The sequence below is a fragment of the Eucyclogobius newberryi genome, unplaced genomic scaffold (genome assembly GCF_026437365.1).
Source record: "Eucyclogobius newberryi isolate DKJ021-1_F unplaced genomic scaffold, fEucNew1.0.hap1 SCAF_3, whole genome shotgun sequence".
Classification (NCBI taxonomy): domain Eukaryota; kingdom Metazoa; phylum Chordata; class Actinopteri; order Gobiiformes; family Gobiidae; genus Eucyclogobius; species Eucyclogobius newberryi.
Window position 1 is genome coordinate 42,355,191 of NW_027315945.1, and position 18,639 is coordinate 42,373,829.

At 46.3% G+C, this 18,639-nt stretch overlaps 1 protein-coding gene across 2 annotated transcripts in view; it reads right to left on the reverse strand.

Annotated features, from left to right (window-relative positions):
- The window catches only part of LOC140374019 (copine-4-like), an 80,702-nt gene that overhangs the window by 53,693 nt on the left and 8,370 nt on the right, over positions 1 to 18,639 (reverse strand). For both annotated transcript variants that reach the window (XM_072460778.1, XM_072460779.1), the window contains exons 8-9: positions 11,095 to 11,181; positions 6,672 to 6,731 (exon numbers count right to left, since the gene is read on the reverse strand). In XM_072460778.1, coding sequence (XP_072316879.1) covers positions 6,672 to 6,731; positions 11,095 to 11,181 — 147 coding nt within the window. The remainder of the gene's footprint in view (positions 1 to 6,671; positions 6,732 to 11,094; positions 11,182 to 18,639) is intronic.

Sequence of the window (18,639 nt, forward strand, 5' to 3'; positions counted from 1 at the left end):
GAGCTAAGGACAGAAGGAAGGTCTAAGGACAGAGGGAGGGTCTGAGGACAGAAGGAGGGTCTGAGGAAAGCAGGAGGGTCTAAGGACAGAAGGAGGGGCTAAGGACAGACGGAGGGTCTAAGGACAGAAGGAGGGTCTAAGGACAGAAGGAGGGACTAAGGACAAAAGTAGGGACTAAGGACAGAGGGAGGGACTAAGGACAGAAGGAGGGTCTAAGGACAAAAGGAGGGTCTGAGGAAAGAAGGAGGGTCTAAGGACAGAAGGAGGGGCTAAGGACAGAAGGAGGGTCTAAGGACAGAAGGAGGGGCTAAGGACAGAAGGAGGGTCTAAGGACAGAAGGAGGGTCTGAGGAAAGAAGGAGGGTCTAAGGACAGAAGGAGGGTCTAAGGACAGAAGGAGGGTCTGAGGAAAGAAGGAGGGGCTAAGAACAGAAGGAGGGTCTAAGGTCAGAGGGAGGGTCTAAGGACAGAAGGAGGGTCTGAGGACAGAAGGAGGGGCTAAGGACAGAAGGAGGGTCTGAGGAAAGAAGGAGGGGCTAAGGACAGAAGGAGGGTCTAAGGACAGAGGGAGGGTCTAAGGACAGAAGGAGGGGCTGAGGACAGAAGGAGGGTCTGAGGACAGAAGGAGGGTCTGAGGACAGAAGGAGGGTCTAAGGACAGAAGGAGGGTCTAAGGACAGAGGGAGAGTCTAAGGACAGAAGGAGGGTCTAGGAACAGAGGGAGGGTCTAAGGACAGAGGGAGGGTCTAAGGACAGAAGGAGGGTCTAAGGACAGAAGGAGGGTCTAAGGACAGAAGGAGGAGCTAAGGACAGAAGGAAGGTCTAAGGACAGAAGGAGGAGCTAAGGACAGAAGGAGGAGCTAAGGACAGAGGGAAGGTCTAAGGTCAGAGGGAGGGTCTAAGGACAGAGGGAGGGTCTAAGGACAGAAGGAGGGTCTAAGGACAGAGGGAGGGTCTAAGGTCAGAGGGAGGGTCTAAGGACAGAGGGAGGGTCTAAGGACAGAAGGAGGGTCTAAGGACAGAGGGAGGGTCTAAGGACAGAAGGAGGGTCTAGGGACAGAGGGAGGGTCTAAGGACAGAAGGAGGGTTTAAGGACAGAGGGAGGGTCTAAGGACAGAGGGAGGGTCTAAGGACAGAGGGAGGGTCTAAGGACAGAAGGAGGGGCTAAGGACAGAAGGAGGGTCTGAGGACAGAAGGAGGGGCTAAGGACAGAAGGAGGATCTAAGGACAGAAGGAGAGTCTAAGGACAGAAGGAGGAGCTAAGGACAGAAGGAGGGTCTAAGGACAGAAGGAAGGTCTAAGGACAGAGGGAGGTTCTGAGGACAGAAGGAGGGGCTAAGGACAGAAGGAGGGTCTAAGGACAGAAGGAAGGTCTAAGGACAGAGGGAGGGTCTAAGGTCAGAGGGAGGGTCTAAGGACAGAGGGAGGGTCTAAGGACAGAAGGAGGGTCTAAGGACAGAAGGAGGGTCTGAGGACAGAGGGAGGGTCTAAGGACAGAAGGAGGGTCTAAGGACAGAGGGAGGGTCTAAGGACAGAAGGAGGGTCTAGGGACAGAGGGAGGGTCTAAGGACAGAGGGAGGGTCTAAGGACAGAGGGAGGGTCTGAGGACAGAAGGAGGGGCTAAGAACAGAAGGAGGGTCTAAGGACAGAAGGAAGGTCTAAGGACAGAGGGAGGGTCTAAGGACAGAGGGAGGGTCTAAGGACAAAAGGAGGCTCTAAGGAAGGAAAGGAGGGTCTAAGGACAGAAGGAGGGTGTGAGGAAAGAAGGAGGGGCTAAGGACAGAAGGAGGGTCTAAGGACAGAGGGAGGGTCTAAGGACAGAAGGAGGGGATAAGGACAGAAGGAGGGTCTAAGGACAGAAGGAGGGTCTGAGGAAAGAAGGAGGGTCTAAGGACAGAAGGAGGGGATAAGGACAGAAGGAGGGTCTAAGGACAGAAGGAGGGGCTAAGGACAGAGGGAGGGTCTAAGGACAGGGGGAGGGTCTAAGGACAGAAGGAGGGTCTAAGGACAGAAGGAAGCTCTAAGGACAGAAGGAAGCTCTAAGGACAGAAGTAGGGACTAAGGACAGAAGGAGAGTCTAAGGACAGAGGGAGGGTCTAAGGACAGAGGGAGGGTCTAAGGACAGAAGGAGGGTCTAAGGACAGAGGGAGGGTCTAAGGACAGAGGGAGGGTCTAAGGACAGAAGGAGGGTCTAAGGACAGAAGGAAGGTCTAAGGACAGAGCGAGGGTCTAAGGACAGAAGGAGGGTCTAAGGACAGAGGGAGGGTCTAAGGACAGAGGGAGGGTCTAAAGACAGAAGGAGGGTCTAAGGACAGAGGGAGGGTCTAAGGACAGAGGGAGGGTCTAAGGACAGAAGGAGGGTCTAAGGACAGAAGGAGGGTCTAAGGACAAAAGGAGGGTCTGAGGAAAGAAGGAGGGTCTAAGGACAGAAGGAGGGGCTAAGGACAGAAGGAGGGTCTGAGGACAGAAGGAGGGGCTAAGGACAGAAGGAGGGTCTAAGGACAGAAGGAGGGTCTGAGGACAGAAGGAGGGGCTGAGGACAGAAGGAGGGTCTAAGGACAGAGGGAGGGTCTAAGGACAGAGGGAGGGTCTAAGGACAGAAGGAGGGTCTAAGGACAGAAGGAGGGTCTAAGGACAGAAGGAGGGTCTGAGGACAGAAGGAGGGGCTAAGGACAGAAGGAGGGTCTAAGGACAAAAGGAGGGTCTGAGGAAAGAAGGAGGGTCTAAGGACAGAAGGAGGGGCTAAGGACAGAAGGAAGGTCTAAGGACAGAAGGAGGAGCTAAGGACAGAAGGAGGGTCTAAGGACAGAAGGAAGGTCTAAGGACAGAGGGAGGTTCTGAGGACAGAAGGAGGGGCTAAGGACAGAAGGAGGGTCTAAGGACAGAAGGAAGGTCTAAGGACAGAGGGAGGGTCTAAGGTCAGAGGGAGGGTCTGAGGACAGAAGGAGGGGCTAAGAACAGAAGGAGGGTCTAAGGACAGAAGGAAGGTCTAAGGACAGAGGGAGGGTCTAAGGACAGAGGGAGGGTCTAAGGACAAAAGGAGGCTCTAAGGAAGGAAAGGAGGGTCTAAGGACAGAAGGAGGGTGTGAGGAAAGAAGGAGGGGCTAAGGACAGAAGGAGGGTCTAAGGACAGAGGGAGGGTCTAAGGACAGAAGGAGGGGATAAGGACAGAAGGAGGGTCTGAGGAAAGAAGGAGGGTCTAAGGACAGAAGGAGGGGATAAGGACAGAAGGAGGGTCTAAGGACAGAAGGAGGGGCTAAGGACAGAGGGAGGGTCTAAGGACAGGGGGAGGGTCTAAGGACAGAAGGAGGGTCTAAGGACAGAAGGAAGCTCTAAGGACAGAAGGAAGCTCTAAGGACAGAAGTAGGGACTAAGGACAGAAGGAGAGTCTAAGGACAGAGGGAGGGTCTAAGGACAGAGGGAGGGTCTAAGGACAGAAGGAGGGTCTAAGGACAGAGGGAGGGTCTAAGGACAGAGGGAGGGTCTAAGGACAGAAGGAGGGTCTAAGGACAGAAGGAAGGTCTAAGGACAGAGCGAGGGTCTAAGGACAGAAGGAGGGTCTAAGGACAGAGGGAGGGTCTAAGGACAGAGGGAGGGTCTAAAGACAGAAGGAGGGTCTAAGGACAGAGGGAGGGTCTAAGGACAGAGGGAGGGTCTAAGGACAGAAGGAGGGTCTAAGGACAGAAGGAGGGTCTAAGGACAAAAGGAGGGTCTGAGGAAAGAAGGAGGGTCTAAGGACAGAAGGAGGGGCTAAGGACAGAAGGAGGGTCTGAGGACAGAAGGAGGGGCTAAGGACAGAAGGAGGGTCTAAGGACAGAAGGAGGGTCTGAGGACAGAAGGAGGGGCTGAGGACAGAAGGAGGGTCTAAGGACAGAAGGAGGGTCTAAGGACAGAAGGAAGGTCTAAGGACAGAGGGAGGGTCTAAGGTCAGAGGGAGGGTCTAAGGACAGAGGGAGGGTCTAAGGACAGAAGGAAGGTCTAAGGACAGAAGGAGGGTCTGAGGACAGAGGGAGGGTCTAAGGACAGAAGGAGGGTCTAAGGACAGAGGGAGGGTCTAAGGACAGAAGGAGGGTCTAGGGACAGAGGGAGGGTCTAAGGACAGAGGGAGGGTCTAAGGACAGAGGGAGGGTCTGAGGACAGAAGGAGGGGCTAAGAACAGAAGGAGGGTCTAAGGACAGAAGGAAGGTCTAAGGACAGAGGGAGGGTCTAAGGACAGAGGGAGGGTCTAAGGACAAAAGGAGGCTCTAAGGAAGGAAAGGAGGGTCTAAGGACAGAAGGAGGGTGTGAGGAAAGAAGGAGGGGCTAAGGACAGAAGGAGGGTCTAAGGACAGAGGGAGGGTCTAAGGACAGAAGGAGGGGATAAGGACAGAAGGAGGGTCTAAGGACAGAAGGAGGGTCTGAGGAAAGAAGGAGGGTCTAAGGACAGAAGGAGGGTATAAGGACAGAAGGAGGGTCTAAGGACAGAAGGAGGGGCTAAGGACAGAGGGAGGGTCTAAGGACAGGGGGAGGGTCTAAGGACAGAAGGAGGGTCTAAGGACAGAAGGAAGCTCTAAGGACAGAAGGAAGCTCTAAGGACAGAAGTAGGGACTAAGGACAGAAGGAGAGTCTAAGGACAGAGGGAGGGTCTAAGGACAGAGGGAGGGTCTAAGGACAGAAGGAGGGTCTAAGGACAGAGGGAGGGTCTAAGGACAGAGGGAGGGTCTAAGGACAGAAGGAGGGTCTAAGGACAGAAGGAAGGTCTAAGGACAGAGCGAGGGTCTAAGGACAGAAGGAGGGTCTAAGGACAGAGGGAGGGTCTAAGGACAGAGGGAGGGTCTAAAGACAGAAGGAGGGTCTAAGGACAGAGGGAGGGTCTAAGGACAGAGGGAGGGTCTAAGGACAGAAGGAGGGTCTAAGGACAGAAGGAGGGTCTAAGGACAAAAGGAGGGTCTGAGGAAAGAAGGAGGGTCTAAGGACAGAAGGAAGGTCTGAGGACAGAAGGAGGGGCTAAGGACAGAAGGAGGGGCTGAGGACAGAGGGAGAGTCTGAGGAAGGAAAGGACTAAACCAGGACTAAACCAGGACTAAACCAGGTCTAAACCAGGACTAAACCAGGACTAAACCAGGTCCAAACCAGGTCTAAACCAGGACTAAACCAGGTCTAAACCAGGTCTAAACCAGGACTAAACCAGGTCTAAACCAGGTCTAAACCAGGACTAAACCAGGACTAAACCAGGTCTAAACCAGGACTAAACCAGGTCTAAACCAGGACTAAACCAGGTCTAAACCAGGTCTAAACCAGGTCTAAACCAGGACTAAACCAGGTCTAAACCAGGACTAAAGCAGGACTAAACCAGGTCTAAACCAGGTCTAAACCAGGACTAAACCAGGACTAAACCAGGACTAAACCAGGTCCAAACCAGGTCTAAACCAGGACTAAACCAGGTCTAAACCAGGACTAAACCAGGTCTAAACCAGGACTAAACCAGGTCTAAACCAGGTCTAAACCAGGTCTAAACCAGGACTAAACCAGGTCTAAACCAGGACTAAACCAGGTCTAAACCAGGACTAAACCAGGTCTAAACCAGGTCTAAACCAGGACTAAACCAGGTCTAAACCAGGACTAAAGCAGGACTAAACCAGGTCTAAACCAGGTCTAAACCAGGACTAAACCAGGACTAAACCAGGTCTAAACCAGGTCTAAACCAGGACTAAACCAGGACTAAACCAGGACTAAACCAGGACTAAACCAGGTCTAAACCAGGTCTAAACCAGGTCTAAACCAGGACTAAACCAGGACTAAACCAGGTCTAAACCAGGTCTAAACCAGGTCTAAACCAGGACTAAACCAGGACTAAACCAGGTCTAAACCAGGTCTAAACCAGGACTAAACCAGGACTAAACCAGGACTAAACCAGGACTAAACCAGGTCTAAACCAGGTCTAAACCAGGACTAAACCAGGACTAAACCAGGTCTAAACCAGGTCTAAACCAGGACTAAACCAGGACTAAACCAGGACTAAACCAGGACTAAACCAGGACTAAACCAGGACTAAACCAGGACACATGATCACAATCTCATACATTATTTTATTTTGATTTTACAAATCAGATTCTAGCTTCTAATTTGACTTTGGACCAGAGTCTTATCCTGGTACGGTCCTGGTCCAGTCCTGGTCCGGTCTGGTTCTGAGTGGGACAAACAAAGGGTTGCCTGTTGCTATGGAAACCGCACCGTGAGCCCTTGGATACGGTCTCCATGGCGACGGAGGCGAGGACCACCTCAGGACCGAGGCAAAACTGAGAAATGAGAAAAAGATCCAGAGGAAGACTCAAACCTAACCAGGACCAAAGTCTGGACCAAAGTCAATAATTCAATACATTATAACCTGAAAATATAATTTTTCGTAAGAGACTAAAGCAGGACTAAACCATGTCTAAACCAGGACTAAACCAGGACTAAACCAGGACTAAACCAGGACTAAACCAGGTCTAAACCAGGACTAAACCAGGACTAAACAAGGTCGAAACCAGGACTAAACCAGGTCTAAACCAGGACTAAACCAGGACTAAACAAGGTCGAAACCAGGATTAAACCAGGACTAAACCAGGTCGAAACCAGGACTAAACCAGGACTAAACCAGGATTAAACCAGGACTAAACAAGGTCGAAACCAGGAATAAAGGAGAGATTACCGTGAACTGGATCTGGCAGCCTCCCATGATGTAATCCAGAAACGAGTGCATCTTAATGACCTGAAACACAAACACTAAGGTCCAGGATAACAGGTCTATAACAGGTCTATAACAGGTCTATAACAGGACTATAACAGGTCTATAACAGGACTATAACAGGTCTATAACAGGTCTATAACAGGTCTATAACAGGTCTATAAAAGGACTATAACAGGACTATAACAGGACTATAACAGGTCTATAACAGGTCTATAACAGGTTTAAAACAGGTCTATAACAGGTCTATAACAGGTCTATAACAGGTCTATAACAGGTTTAAAACAGGTTTAAAACAGGTCTATAACCGTACTATAACAGGACTATAACAGGTCTATATCAGGACTATAACAGGTCTATAACAGGTCTATAACAGGACTATAAAAGGACTATAACAGGTCTATAACAGGACTATAACAGGTCTATAACAGGTCTATAACAGGTCTATAACAGGTCTATAACAGGTCTATAACAGGTTTAAAACAGGTCTATAACCGTACTATAACAGGACTATAACAGGTCTATAAAAGGTTTATAACAGGTCTATAACAGGTCTATAACAGGTCTATAACAGGTCTATAACAGGTTTATAACAGGTCTATAACAGGTCTATAACAGGTCTATAACAGGTCTATAACAGGTCTATAACAGGTTTATAACAGGTCTATAACAGGTCTATAACAGGTCTATAACAGGTTTAAAACAGGTCTATAACCGTACTATAACAGGACTATAACAGGTCTATAACAGGTTTATAACAGGTCTATAACAGGTCTATAACAGGACTATAACAGGATTATAACAGGTCTATAACAGGTCTATAACAGGACTATAACAGGACTATAACAGGACTATAACAGGTCTATAACAGGACTACAACAGGTCTATAACAGGTCTATAACAGGACTATAACAGGTCTATTACAGGTCTATTACAGGTCTATAACAGGTCTATAACAGGACTATAACAGGTCTATTACAGGTCTATAACAGGTCTATAACAGGTCTATAACAGGTTTATAACAGCTCTATAACAGGTCTATAACAGGTCTATAACAGGTTTATAACAGGTCTATAACAGGACTATAACAGGTCTATAACAGGTTTATAACAGGTTTATAACAGGACTCTAACAGGACTATAACAGGTCTATAACAGGTCTATAACAGGTCTATAACAGGACTATAACAGGACTATAACAGGACTATAACAGGTCTATAACAGGACTATAACAGGACTATAACAGGACTATAACAGGTCTATAACAGGACTATAACAGGTCTATAACAGGTCTATAACAGGACTATAACAGGATTATAACAGGTCTATAACAGGTCTATAACAGGACTATAACAGGACTATAACAGGACTATAACAGGTCTATAACAGGACTATAACAGGACTATAACAGGTCTATAACAGGACTATAACAGGTCTATAACAGGACTATAACAGGAGTATAACAGGACTATAACAGGTCTATAACAGGACTATAACAGAACTATAACAGGACTATAACAGGACTATAACAGGACTATAACAGGTCTATAACAGGACTATAACAGGTCTATAACAGGTCTATAACAGGACTATAACAGGATAATAACAGGACTATAACAGGTCTATAACAGGACTATAACAGGTCTATAACAGGTCTATAACAGGACTATAACAGGACTATAACAGGTCTATAACAAGACTATAACAGGACTATAACAGGACTATAACTTGTCTATAACAGGACTATAACAGGTCTATAACAGGACTATAACAGGTCTATAACAGGACTATAACAGGTCTATAACAGGTTATAACAGGTCTATAACAGGACTATAACAGGACTATAACAGGTCTATAACAGGTTTATAACAGGTTTATAACAGGTCTATAACAGGTCTATAACAGGACTATAACAGGACTATAACAGGTCTATAACAGGTCTATAACAGGACTATAACAGGTCTAAAACAGGTCTATAACAGGTCTATAACAGGTCTATAACAGGACTATAACAGGACTATAACAGGACTATAACAGGTCTATAACAGGACTATAACAGGTCTATAACAGGACTATAACAGGACTATAACAGGACTATAACAGGTCTATAACAGGTCTATAACAGGACTATAACAGGACTATAACAGGACTATAACAGGACTACAACAGGTCTATAACAGGACTATAACAGGACTATAACAGGTCTATAACAGGTCTATAACAGGACTATAACAGGTTTATAACAGGTCTATAACAGGACTATAACAGGACTATAACAGGACTATAACAGGTCTATAACAGGTCTATAACAGGTCTATAACAGGACTATAACAGGTCTATTACAGGTCTATAACAGGTCTATAACAGGTGTATAACAGGTTTATAACAGCTCTATAACAGGTCTATAACAGGTCTATAACAGGTTTATAACAGCTCTATAACAGGACTATAACAGCTCTATAACAGGACTATAACAGGTTTATAACAGGTCTATAACAGGACTATAACAGGTCTATAACAGGTCTATAACAGGTTTATAACAGGACTATAACAGGACTATAACAGGTCTATAACAGGTCTATAACAGGTCTATAACAGGACTATAACAGGTCTATAACAGGTCTATAACAGGTCTATAACAGGTTTATAACAGCTCTATAACAGGTCTATAACAGGTCTATAACAGGTTTATAACAGGACTATAACAGGTCTATAACAGGACTATAACAGGTCTATAACAGGTCTATAACAGGGCTATAACAGGGCTATAACAGGTCTATAACAGGACTATAACAGGACTATAACAGGTCTATAACAGGACTATAACAGGTCTATAACAGGACTATAACAGGACTATAACAGGTCTATAACAGGTCTATACCAGGACTATAACAGGACTATAACAGGTCTATAACAGGACTATAACAGGTCTATAACAGGACTCTAACAGGTCTATAACAGGACTATAACAGGACTATAACAGGTCTATAACAGGTCTATAACAGGACTATAACAGGACTATAACAGGTCTATAACAGGTCTATAACAGGTTTATAACAGGTTTATAACAGGTCTATAACAGGACTATAACAGGACTATAACAGGTCTATAACAGGTCTATAACAGGACTATAACAGGTCTATAACAGGACTATAACAGGACTATAACAGGACTATAACAGGTCTATAACAGGACTATAACAGGTCTATAACAGGACTATAACAGGACTATAACAGGACTATAACAGGTCTATAACAGGACTATAACAGGACTATAACAGGTCTATAACAGGTCTATAACAGGTCTATAACAGGTCTATAACAGGACTATAACAGGTCTATAACAGGTCTATAACAGGTCTATAACAGGTCTATAACAGGTCTATAACAGGACTATAACAGGACTATAACAGGTCTATAACAGATCTATAACAGGACTATAACAGGTCTATAACAGGTTTATAACAGCTTTATAACAGGTCTATAACAGGTCTATAACAGGTCTATAACAGGTTTATAACAGGTCTATAACAGGTCTATAACAGGTTTATAACAGGTCTATAACAGGACTATAACAGGTCTATAACAGGACTATAACAGGACTATAACAGGACTATAACAGGACTATAACAGGTCTATAACAGGTCTATAACAGATCTATAACAGGTCTATAACAGGTCTATAACAGGTCTATAACAGGTTTATAACAGCTCTATAACAGGTCTATAACAGGTCTATAACAGATCTATAACAGGACTATAACAGGTCTATAACAGGTCTATAACAGGTTTATAACAGGTCTATAACAGGTCTATAACAGGTCTATAACAGATCTATAACAGGACTATAACAGGACTATAACAGGTCTATAACAGGTCTATAACAGGTTTATAACAGGACTATAACAGGACTATAACAGGACTATAACAGGTCTATAACAGGTCTATAACAGATCTATAACAGGTCTCTAACAGGTCTATAAAAGGGTCTATAACAGGTTTATAACAGCTCTATAACAGGTCTATAACAGATCTATAACAGGACTATAACAGGTCTATAACAGGTCTATAACAGGTTTATAACAGGTTTATAACAGGACTATAACAGGACTATAACAGGTCTATAACAGGTCTATAACAGGTCTATAACAGGACTATAACAGGACTATATCAGGTCTATAACAGGTCTATAACAGGTTTATAACAGCTCTATAACAGGTCTATATCAGGTCTATAACAGGTCTATAACAGGTTTATAACAGCTCTATAACAGGTCTATAACAGGTATATAACAGGTTTATAACAGCTCTATAACAGGTCTATAACAGGTATATAACAGGTTTATAACAGCTCTATAACAGGTCTATAACAGGACTATAACAGGACTGACCTTGCACTGGCTCAGGATCACGATGCCTGAGTTCTTGTAGTTTTTCTTTTTGACTTTGTATTTGTGGTTGACACAAGGCCACTGGACCTGAAGCAGAGACACGTTACATCAGATGTCCCCCATGTTACATTAATGTCCCCCATGCGACATCAGATGTCCCCCATGTTACATTAATGTCCCCCATGCGACATCAGATGTCCCCCATGTTACATCAGATGTCCCCCATGTGACATCAAATGTCCCCCATGTGACATCAGATGTCCCCCATGTAACATCAGATGTCCCCCATGTGACATCAGATGTCCCCCATGTAACATCAGATGTCCCCCATGTTACATCAGATGTCCCCCATGTTACATCAGATGTCCCCCATGTTACATCAGATGTCCCCCATGTGACATCAGATGTCCCCCATGTTACATTAATGTCCCCCATGCGACATCAGATGTCCCCCATGTTACATCAGATGTCCCCCATGTTACATTAATGTCCCCCATGCGACATCAGATGTCCCCCATGTTACATCAGATGTCCCCCATGTGACATCAAATGTCCCCCATGTTACATCAGATGTCCCCCATGTAACATCAGATGTCCCCCATGTTACATCAGATGTCCCCCATGTTACATCAGATGTCCCCCATGTTACATCAGATGTCCCCCATGTAACATCAGATGTCCCCCATGTTACATCAGATGTCCCCCATGTTACATCAGATGTCCCCCATGTTACATCAGATGTCCCCCATGTTACAGCAGATGTCCCCCATGTTACATCAGATGTCCCCCATGTTACAGCAGATGTCCCCCATGTTACATTAATGTCCCCCATGCGACATCAGATGTCCCCCATGTTACATCAGATGTCCCCCATGTGACATCAAATGTCCCCCATGTGACATCAGATGTCCCCCATGTAACATCAGATGTCCCCCATGTTACATCAGATGTCCCCCATGTGACATCAGATGTCCCCCATGTGACATCAGATGTCCCCCATGTTACAGCAGATGTCCCCCATGTTACATCAGATGTCCCCCATGTTACAGCAGATGTCCCCCATGTTACATCAGATGTCCCCCATGTGACATCAGATGTCCCCCATGTGACATCAGATGTCCCCCATGTTACATCAGATGTCCCCCATGTTACATCAGATGTCCCCCATGTGACATCAAATGTCCCCCATGTGACATCAGATGTCCCCCATGTTACATCAGATGTCCCCCATGTTACAGCAGATGTCCCCCATGTTACATCAGATGTCCCCCATGTGACATCAGATGTCCCCCATGTGACATCAGATGTCCCCCATGTTACAGCAGATGTCCCCCATGTTACAGCAGATGTCCCCCATGTTACATCAGATGTCCCCCATGTTACATCAGATGTCCCCCATGTTACAGCAGATGTCCCCCATGTGACATCAGATGTCCCCCATGTTACATCAGATGTCCCCCATGTTACATCAGATGTCCCCCATGTTACATCAGATGTCCCCCATGTGACATCAGATGTCCCCCATGTTACATCAGATGTCCCCCATGTGACATCAGATGTCCCCCATGTGACATCAGATGTCCCCCATGTGACATCAGATGTCCCCCATGTGACATCAGATGTCCCCCATGTGACATCAGATGTCCCTCATGTGACATCAGATGTCCCCCATGTGACATCAGATGTCCCCCATGCTACATCACAATTAATAAACTGTAATTAGATCATTTCACTCTGTAAATGCTTTGTCCATGTTTTCCTCGTGGAGCGCTCCAGATGCCCTCCCATCCCCCAGAGCCTCAGCAACTTATTAAAACCCTTTATCTGCACAATCTGACATAATGAGTCCTCAGGGGGAAACTTGTATTCTCCTATTTTAGTCCTGGTTTAGTCCTGGTTTAGACCTGCTTTAGTCCTGGTTTAGTCCTGCTTTAGTCCTGGTTTAGTCCTGGTTTAGTCTTGGTTTAGTCCTGGTTTAGACCTGGTTTAGTCCTGGTTTGGATTTGGTTTAGTCCTGGTTTAGTCCTGGTTTAGACCTGGTTTAGTCCTGGTTTAGTTCTGGTTTAGTCCTGGTTTAGTTCTGGTTTAGTTCTGGTTTAGACCTGGTTTAGACCTGGTTTAGTCCTGGTTTAGTTCTGGTTTGGACCTGGTTTAGACCTGGTTTAGTCCTGGTTTAGACCTGGTTTAGTCCTGGTTAAGTCTTGGTTTAGTTCTGGTTTAGAACTGGTTTAAACCTGGTTTAGTCCTGGTTTGGACCTGGTTTAGTCCTGGTTTAGTCCTGGTTTAGTCTTGGTTTAGTCCTGGTTTAGTCTTGGTTTATTCCTGGTTTAGTCCTGGTTTAGTCTTGGTTTAGTCCTGGTTTGGACCTGGTTTAGACCTGGTTTAGACCTGGTTTGGACCTGGTTTAGACCTGGTTTAGTCCTGGTTTAGTCTTGGTTTAGTCTTGGTTTAGTCCTGGTTTAGTCCTGGTTTAGACCTGGTTTGGACCTGGTTTAGACCTGATTTAGTCTTGGTTTAGTCCTGGTTTAGTCTTGGTTCAGTCCTGGTTTAGACCTGGTTTAGACCTGGTTTAGTCCTGGTTTAGTCTTGGTTTAGTCTTGGTTTAGTCCTGGTTTAGTCCTGGTTTATTCCTGGTTTAGTCCTGGTTTAGTTCTGGTTTAGACCTGGTTTAGTCGTGGTTTAGTCCTGGTTTAGTCTTGGTTTGGTCCTGGTTTAGTCCTGGTTTAGACCTGGTTTAGACCTGGTTTAGTCCTGGTTTAGACCTGGTTTAGTCCTTGTTTAGACCTGGTTTAGTCCTGGTTTAGTCCTGGTTTAGTCCTGGTTTAGACCTGGTTTAGTCTTGGTTAAGTCCTGGTTTAGACCTGGTTTAGACCTGGTTTAGTCTTGGTTTAGACCTGGTTTAGTCCTGTTTTAGTCTTGGTTTAGTCTTGGTTTAGTCCTGGTTTAGTCCTGGTTTAGTCCTGGTTTAAACCTGGTTTAGACCTGGTTTAGTCTTGGTTTGGACCTGGTTTAGACCTGGTTTAGACCTGGTTTAGACCTGGTTTAGTCCTGGTTTAGTCCTGGTTTAGTCCTGGTTTGGACCTGGTTTAGACCTGGTTTAGACCTGGTTTAGTCATGGTTTAGTCCTGGTTTAGACCTGGTTTAGACCTGGTTTAGTCCTGGTTTAGACCTGGTTTAGACCTGGTTTAGTCCTGGTTTAGTCCTGGTTTAGTCTTTGTTTAGTCCTGGTTTAGTCATGGTTTAGTCCTGGTTTAGACCTGGTTTAGACCTGGTTTAGACCTGGTTTAGTCCTGGTTTAGTCATGGTTTAGTCCTGGTTTAGACCTGGTTTAGATCTGGTTTAGTCTTGGTTTAGTCCTGGTTTAGTCCTGGTTTAGTCATGGTTTGGACCTGGTTTGGACCTGGTTTAAACCTGATTTAGTCCTGGTTTAGTCTTGGTTTAGTCCTGGTTTAGTTCTGGTTTAGACCTGGTTTAGTCCTGGTTTAGACCTGGTTTAGTCCTGGTTTAGACCTGGTTTAGACCTGGTTTAGTCCTGGTTTAGACATGGTTTAGTCCTGGTTTAGTCTTTGTTTAGTCCTGGTTTAGTCCTGGTTTAGTTATGGTTTAGTTCTGGTTTAGACCTGATTTAGACCTGGTTTAGTCTTGGTTTAGTCTTGGTTTAGTCCTGGTTTAGTCTTGGTTTAGACCTGGTTTGGACCTGGTTTAGTCCTGGTTTAGTCTTGGTTTAGTCCTGGTTTAGTCCTTGTTTAGACTTGGTTTAGTTCTGGTTTAGACCTGGTTTAGTCCTGGTTTAGTCCTGCTTTAGTCCTGGTTTAGTCCTGCTTTAGTCCTGGTTTAGACCTGGTTTAGTCCTGGTTTAGTCCTGGTTTAGTCCTGCTTTAGTCGTGCTTTAGTCCTGGTTTAGACCTGGTTTAGTCCTGGTTTAGTCTTGGTTTAGTCCTGCTTTAGTCGTGCTTTAGTCCTGCTTTAGTCCTGGTTTAGTCCTGGTTTAGTCCTGGTTTAGTCCTGCTTTAGTCGTGCTTTAGTCCTGGTTTAGACCTGGTTTAGTCCTGGTTTAGTCCTGCTTTAGTCCTGCTTTAGTCCTGGTTTAGTCCTGCTTTAGTCCTGGTTTAGTCCTGCTTTAGTCGTGCTTTAGTCCTGGTTTAGACCTGGTTTAGTCCTGCTTTAGTCGTGCTTTAGTCCTGGTTTAGACCTGGTTTAGTCCTGGTTTAGTCCTGGTTTAGTCATGGTTTAGTCCTGGTTTAGACCTGGTTTAGACCTGCTTTAGTCGTGCTTTAGTCCTGGTTTAGACCTGGTTTAGTCCTGCTTTAGTCGTGCTTTAGTCCTGGTTTAGACCTGGTTTAGACCTGCTTTAGTCGTGCTTTAGTCCTGGTTTAGACCTGGTTTAGTCCTGCTTTAGTCGTGCTTTAGTCCTGCTTTAGTCCTGGTTTAGTCCTGGTTTAGTCATGGTTTAGTCCTGGTTTAGACCTGGTTTAGACCTGGTTTAGTCCTGGTTTAGTCCTGGTTTAGTCTTTGTTTAGTCCTGGTTTAGTCATGGTTTAGTCCTGGTTTAGACCTGGTTTAGACCTGGTTTAGACCTGGTTTAGTCCTGGTTTAGTCATGGTTTAGTCCTGGTTTAGACCTGGTTTAGACCTGGTTTAGACCTGGTTTAGTCCTGGTTTAGTCCTGGTTTAGTCCTGGTTTGGACCTGGTTTAAACCTGATTTAGTCCTGGTTTAGTCTTGGTTTAGTCCTGGTTTAGACCTGTTTAGACCTGGTTTAGTCCTGGTTTAGTCTTGGTTTAGTCCTGGTTTAGTTCTGGTTTAGACCTGGTTTAGTCCTGGTTTAGACCTGGTTTAGACCTGGTTTAGTCCTGGTTTAGACCTGGTTTAGACCTGGTTTAGTCCTGGTTTAGACATGGTTTAGTCCTGGTTTAGTCTTTGTTTAGTCCTGGTTTAGTCCTGGTTTAGTCATGGTTTAGTTCTGGTTTAGACCTGGTTTAGACCTGGTTTAGTCTTGGTTTAGTCTTGGTTTAGTCCTGGTTTAGTCTACGTTTAGACCTGGTTTAGTCTTGGTTTGGACCTGGTTTGGACCTGGTTTAGTCCTGGTTTAGTCCTGGTTTAGTCCTGGTTTAGTCCTTGTTTAGACTTGGTTTAGTTCTGGTTTAGACCTGGTTTAGTCCTGGTTTAGTCCTGCTTTAGTCCTGGTTTAGTCCTGCTTTAGTCCTGGTTTAGACCTGGTTTAGTCCTGGTTTAGTCCTGGTTTAGTCCTGCTTTAGTCCTGGTTTAGTCCTGCTTTAGTCCTGGTTTAGTCCTGCTTTAGTCCTGGTTTAGTCCTGCTTTAGTCCTGGTTTAGTCCTGGTTTAGTCCTGGTTTAGTCCTTGTTTAGACTTGGTTTAGTTCTGGTTTAGACCTGGTTTAGTCCTGGTTTAGTCCTGCTTTAGTCCTGGTTTAGTCCTGCTTTAGTCCTGGTTTAGACCTGGTTTAGTCCTGGTTTAGTCCTGGTTTAGTCCTGCTTTAGTCCTGGTTTAGTCCTGCTTTAGTCCTGGTTTAGTCCTGCTTTAGTCCTGGTTTAGTCCTGCTTTAGTCCTGGTTTAGTCCTGCTTTAGTCCTGGTTTAGTCCTGCTTTAGACCACATCTCAGACTGGCTCATGTCTCTGGAGAGACTCTGAGTCCAGACCATGAATAATCCTGACAGAACTGGGCCATGTCTTCCCCAGACCAAAAGAGGTCTAAACCTGGTCTCACATGGTCTCACATGGTCTCACATGGTCTCATCTGGTCTCACATGGTCTCACATGGTCTCACATGGTCTCATCTGGTCTCACCTGGTCTCACATGGTCTCACCTGGTCTCACCTGGTCTCACTTGGTCTCACCTGGTCTCACATGGTCTCACCTGGTCTCACATGGTCTCACATGGTCTCACATGGTCTCACCTGGTCTCTCATGGTCTCACCTGGTCTCACCTGGTCTCACCTGGTCTCACATGGTCTCACCTGGTCTCACATGGTCTCACCTGGTCTCACCTGGTCTCACATGGTCTCACATGGTCTCACATGGTCTCACCTGGTCTCTCATGGTCTCACCTGGTCTCACCTGGTCTCACATGGTCTCACCTGGTCTCACCTGGTCTCACCTGGTCTCACATGGTCTCACCTGGTCTCACCTGGTCTCACATGGTCTCACCTGGTCTCACATGGTCTCACCTGGTCTCACATGGTCTCACATGGTCTCACATGGTCTCTCATGGTCTCACCTGGTCTCACCTGGTCTCACATGGTCTCACCTGGTCTCACATGGTCTCACCTGGTCTCACCTGGTCTCACCTGGTCTCACATGGTCTCACCTGGTCTCACATGGTCTCACCTGGTCTCACATGGTCTCACCTGGTCTCACCTGGTCTCACCTGGTCTCACATGGTCTCACATGGTCTCACCTGGTCTCTCATGGTCTCACCTGGTCTCACCTGGTCTCACATGGTCTCACCTGGTCTCACCTGGTCTCACATGGTCTCACCTGGTCTCACATGGTCTCACCTGGTCTCACCTGGTCTCACATGGTCTCACCTGGTCTCACATGGTCTCACCTGGTCTCACATGGTCTCTCATGGTCTCACCTGGTCTCACCTGGTCTCTCATGGTCTCACCTGGTCTCACATGGTCTCACCTGGTCTCACATGGTCTCACCTGGTCTCACATGGTCTCACCTGGTCTCACATGGTCTCACATGGTCTCTCATGGTCTCACCTGGTCTCACCTGGTCTCACCTGGTCTCACATGGTCTCACCTGGTCTCACATGGTCTCACCTGGTCTCACATGGTCTCACCTGGTCTCACATGGTCTCACATGGTCTCACATGGTCTCTCATGGTCTCACCTGGTCTCACCTGGTCTCACCTGGTCTCACATGGTCTCACATGGTCTCACATGGTCTCACATGGTCTCACATGGTCTCTCATGGTCTCACCTGGTCTCACATGGTCTCACCTGGTCTCACATGGTCTCACCTGGTCTCACATGGTCTCACCTGGTCTCACCTGGTCTCACATGGTCTCACCTGGTCTCACATGGTCTCACATGGTCTCACCTGGTCTCACCTGGTCTCACATGGTCTCACCTGGTCTCACATGGTCTCACCTGGTCTCACATGGTCTCACATGGTCTCACATGGTCTCTCATGGTCTCACCTGGTCTCACCTGGTCTCACATGGTCTCACCTGGTCTCACATGGTCTCACCTGGTCTCACATGGTCTCACATGGTCTCACATGGTCTCACATGGTCTCACATGGTCTCTCATGGTCTCACCTGGTCTCACATGGTCTCACCTGGTCTCACATGGTCTCACCTGGTCTCACATGGTCTCACCTGGTCTCACATGGTCTCACCTGGTCTCACATGGTCTCACATGGTCTCACATGGTCTCACCTGGTCTCACCTGGTCTCACATGGTCTCACCTGGTCTCACCTGGTCTCACATGGTCTCACCTGGTCTCACCTGGTCTCACATGGTCTCACCTGGTCTCACATGGTCTCACCTGGTCTCACCTGGTCTCACATGGTCTCAC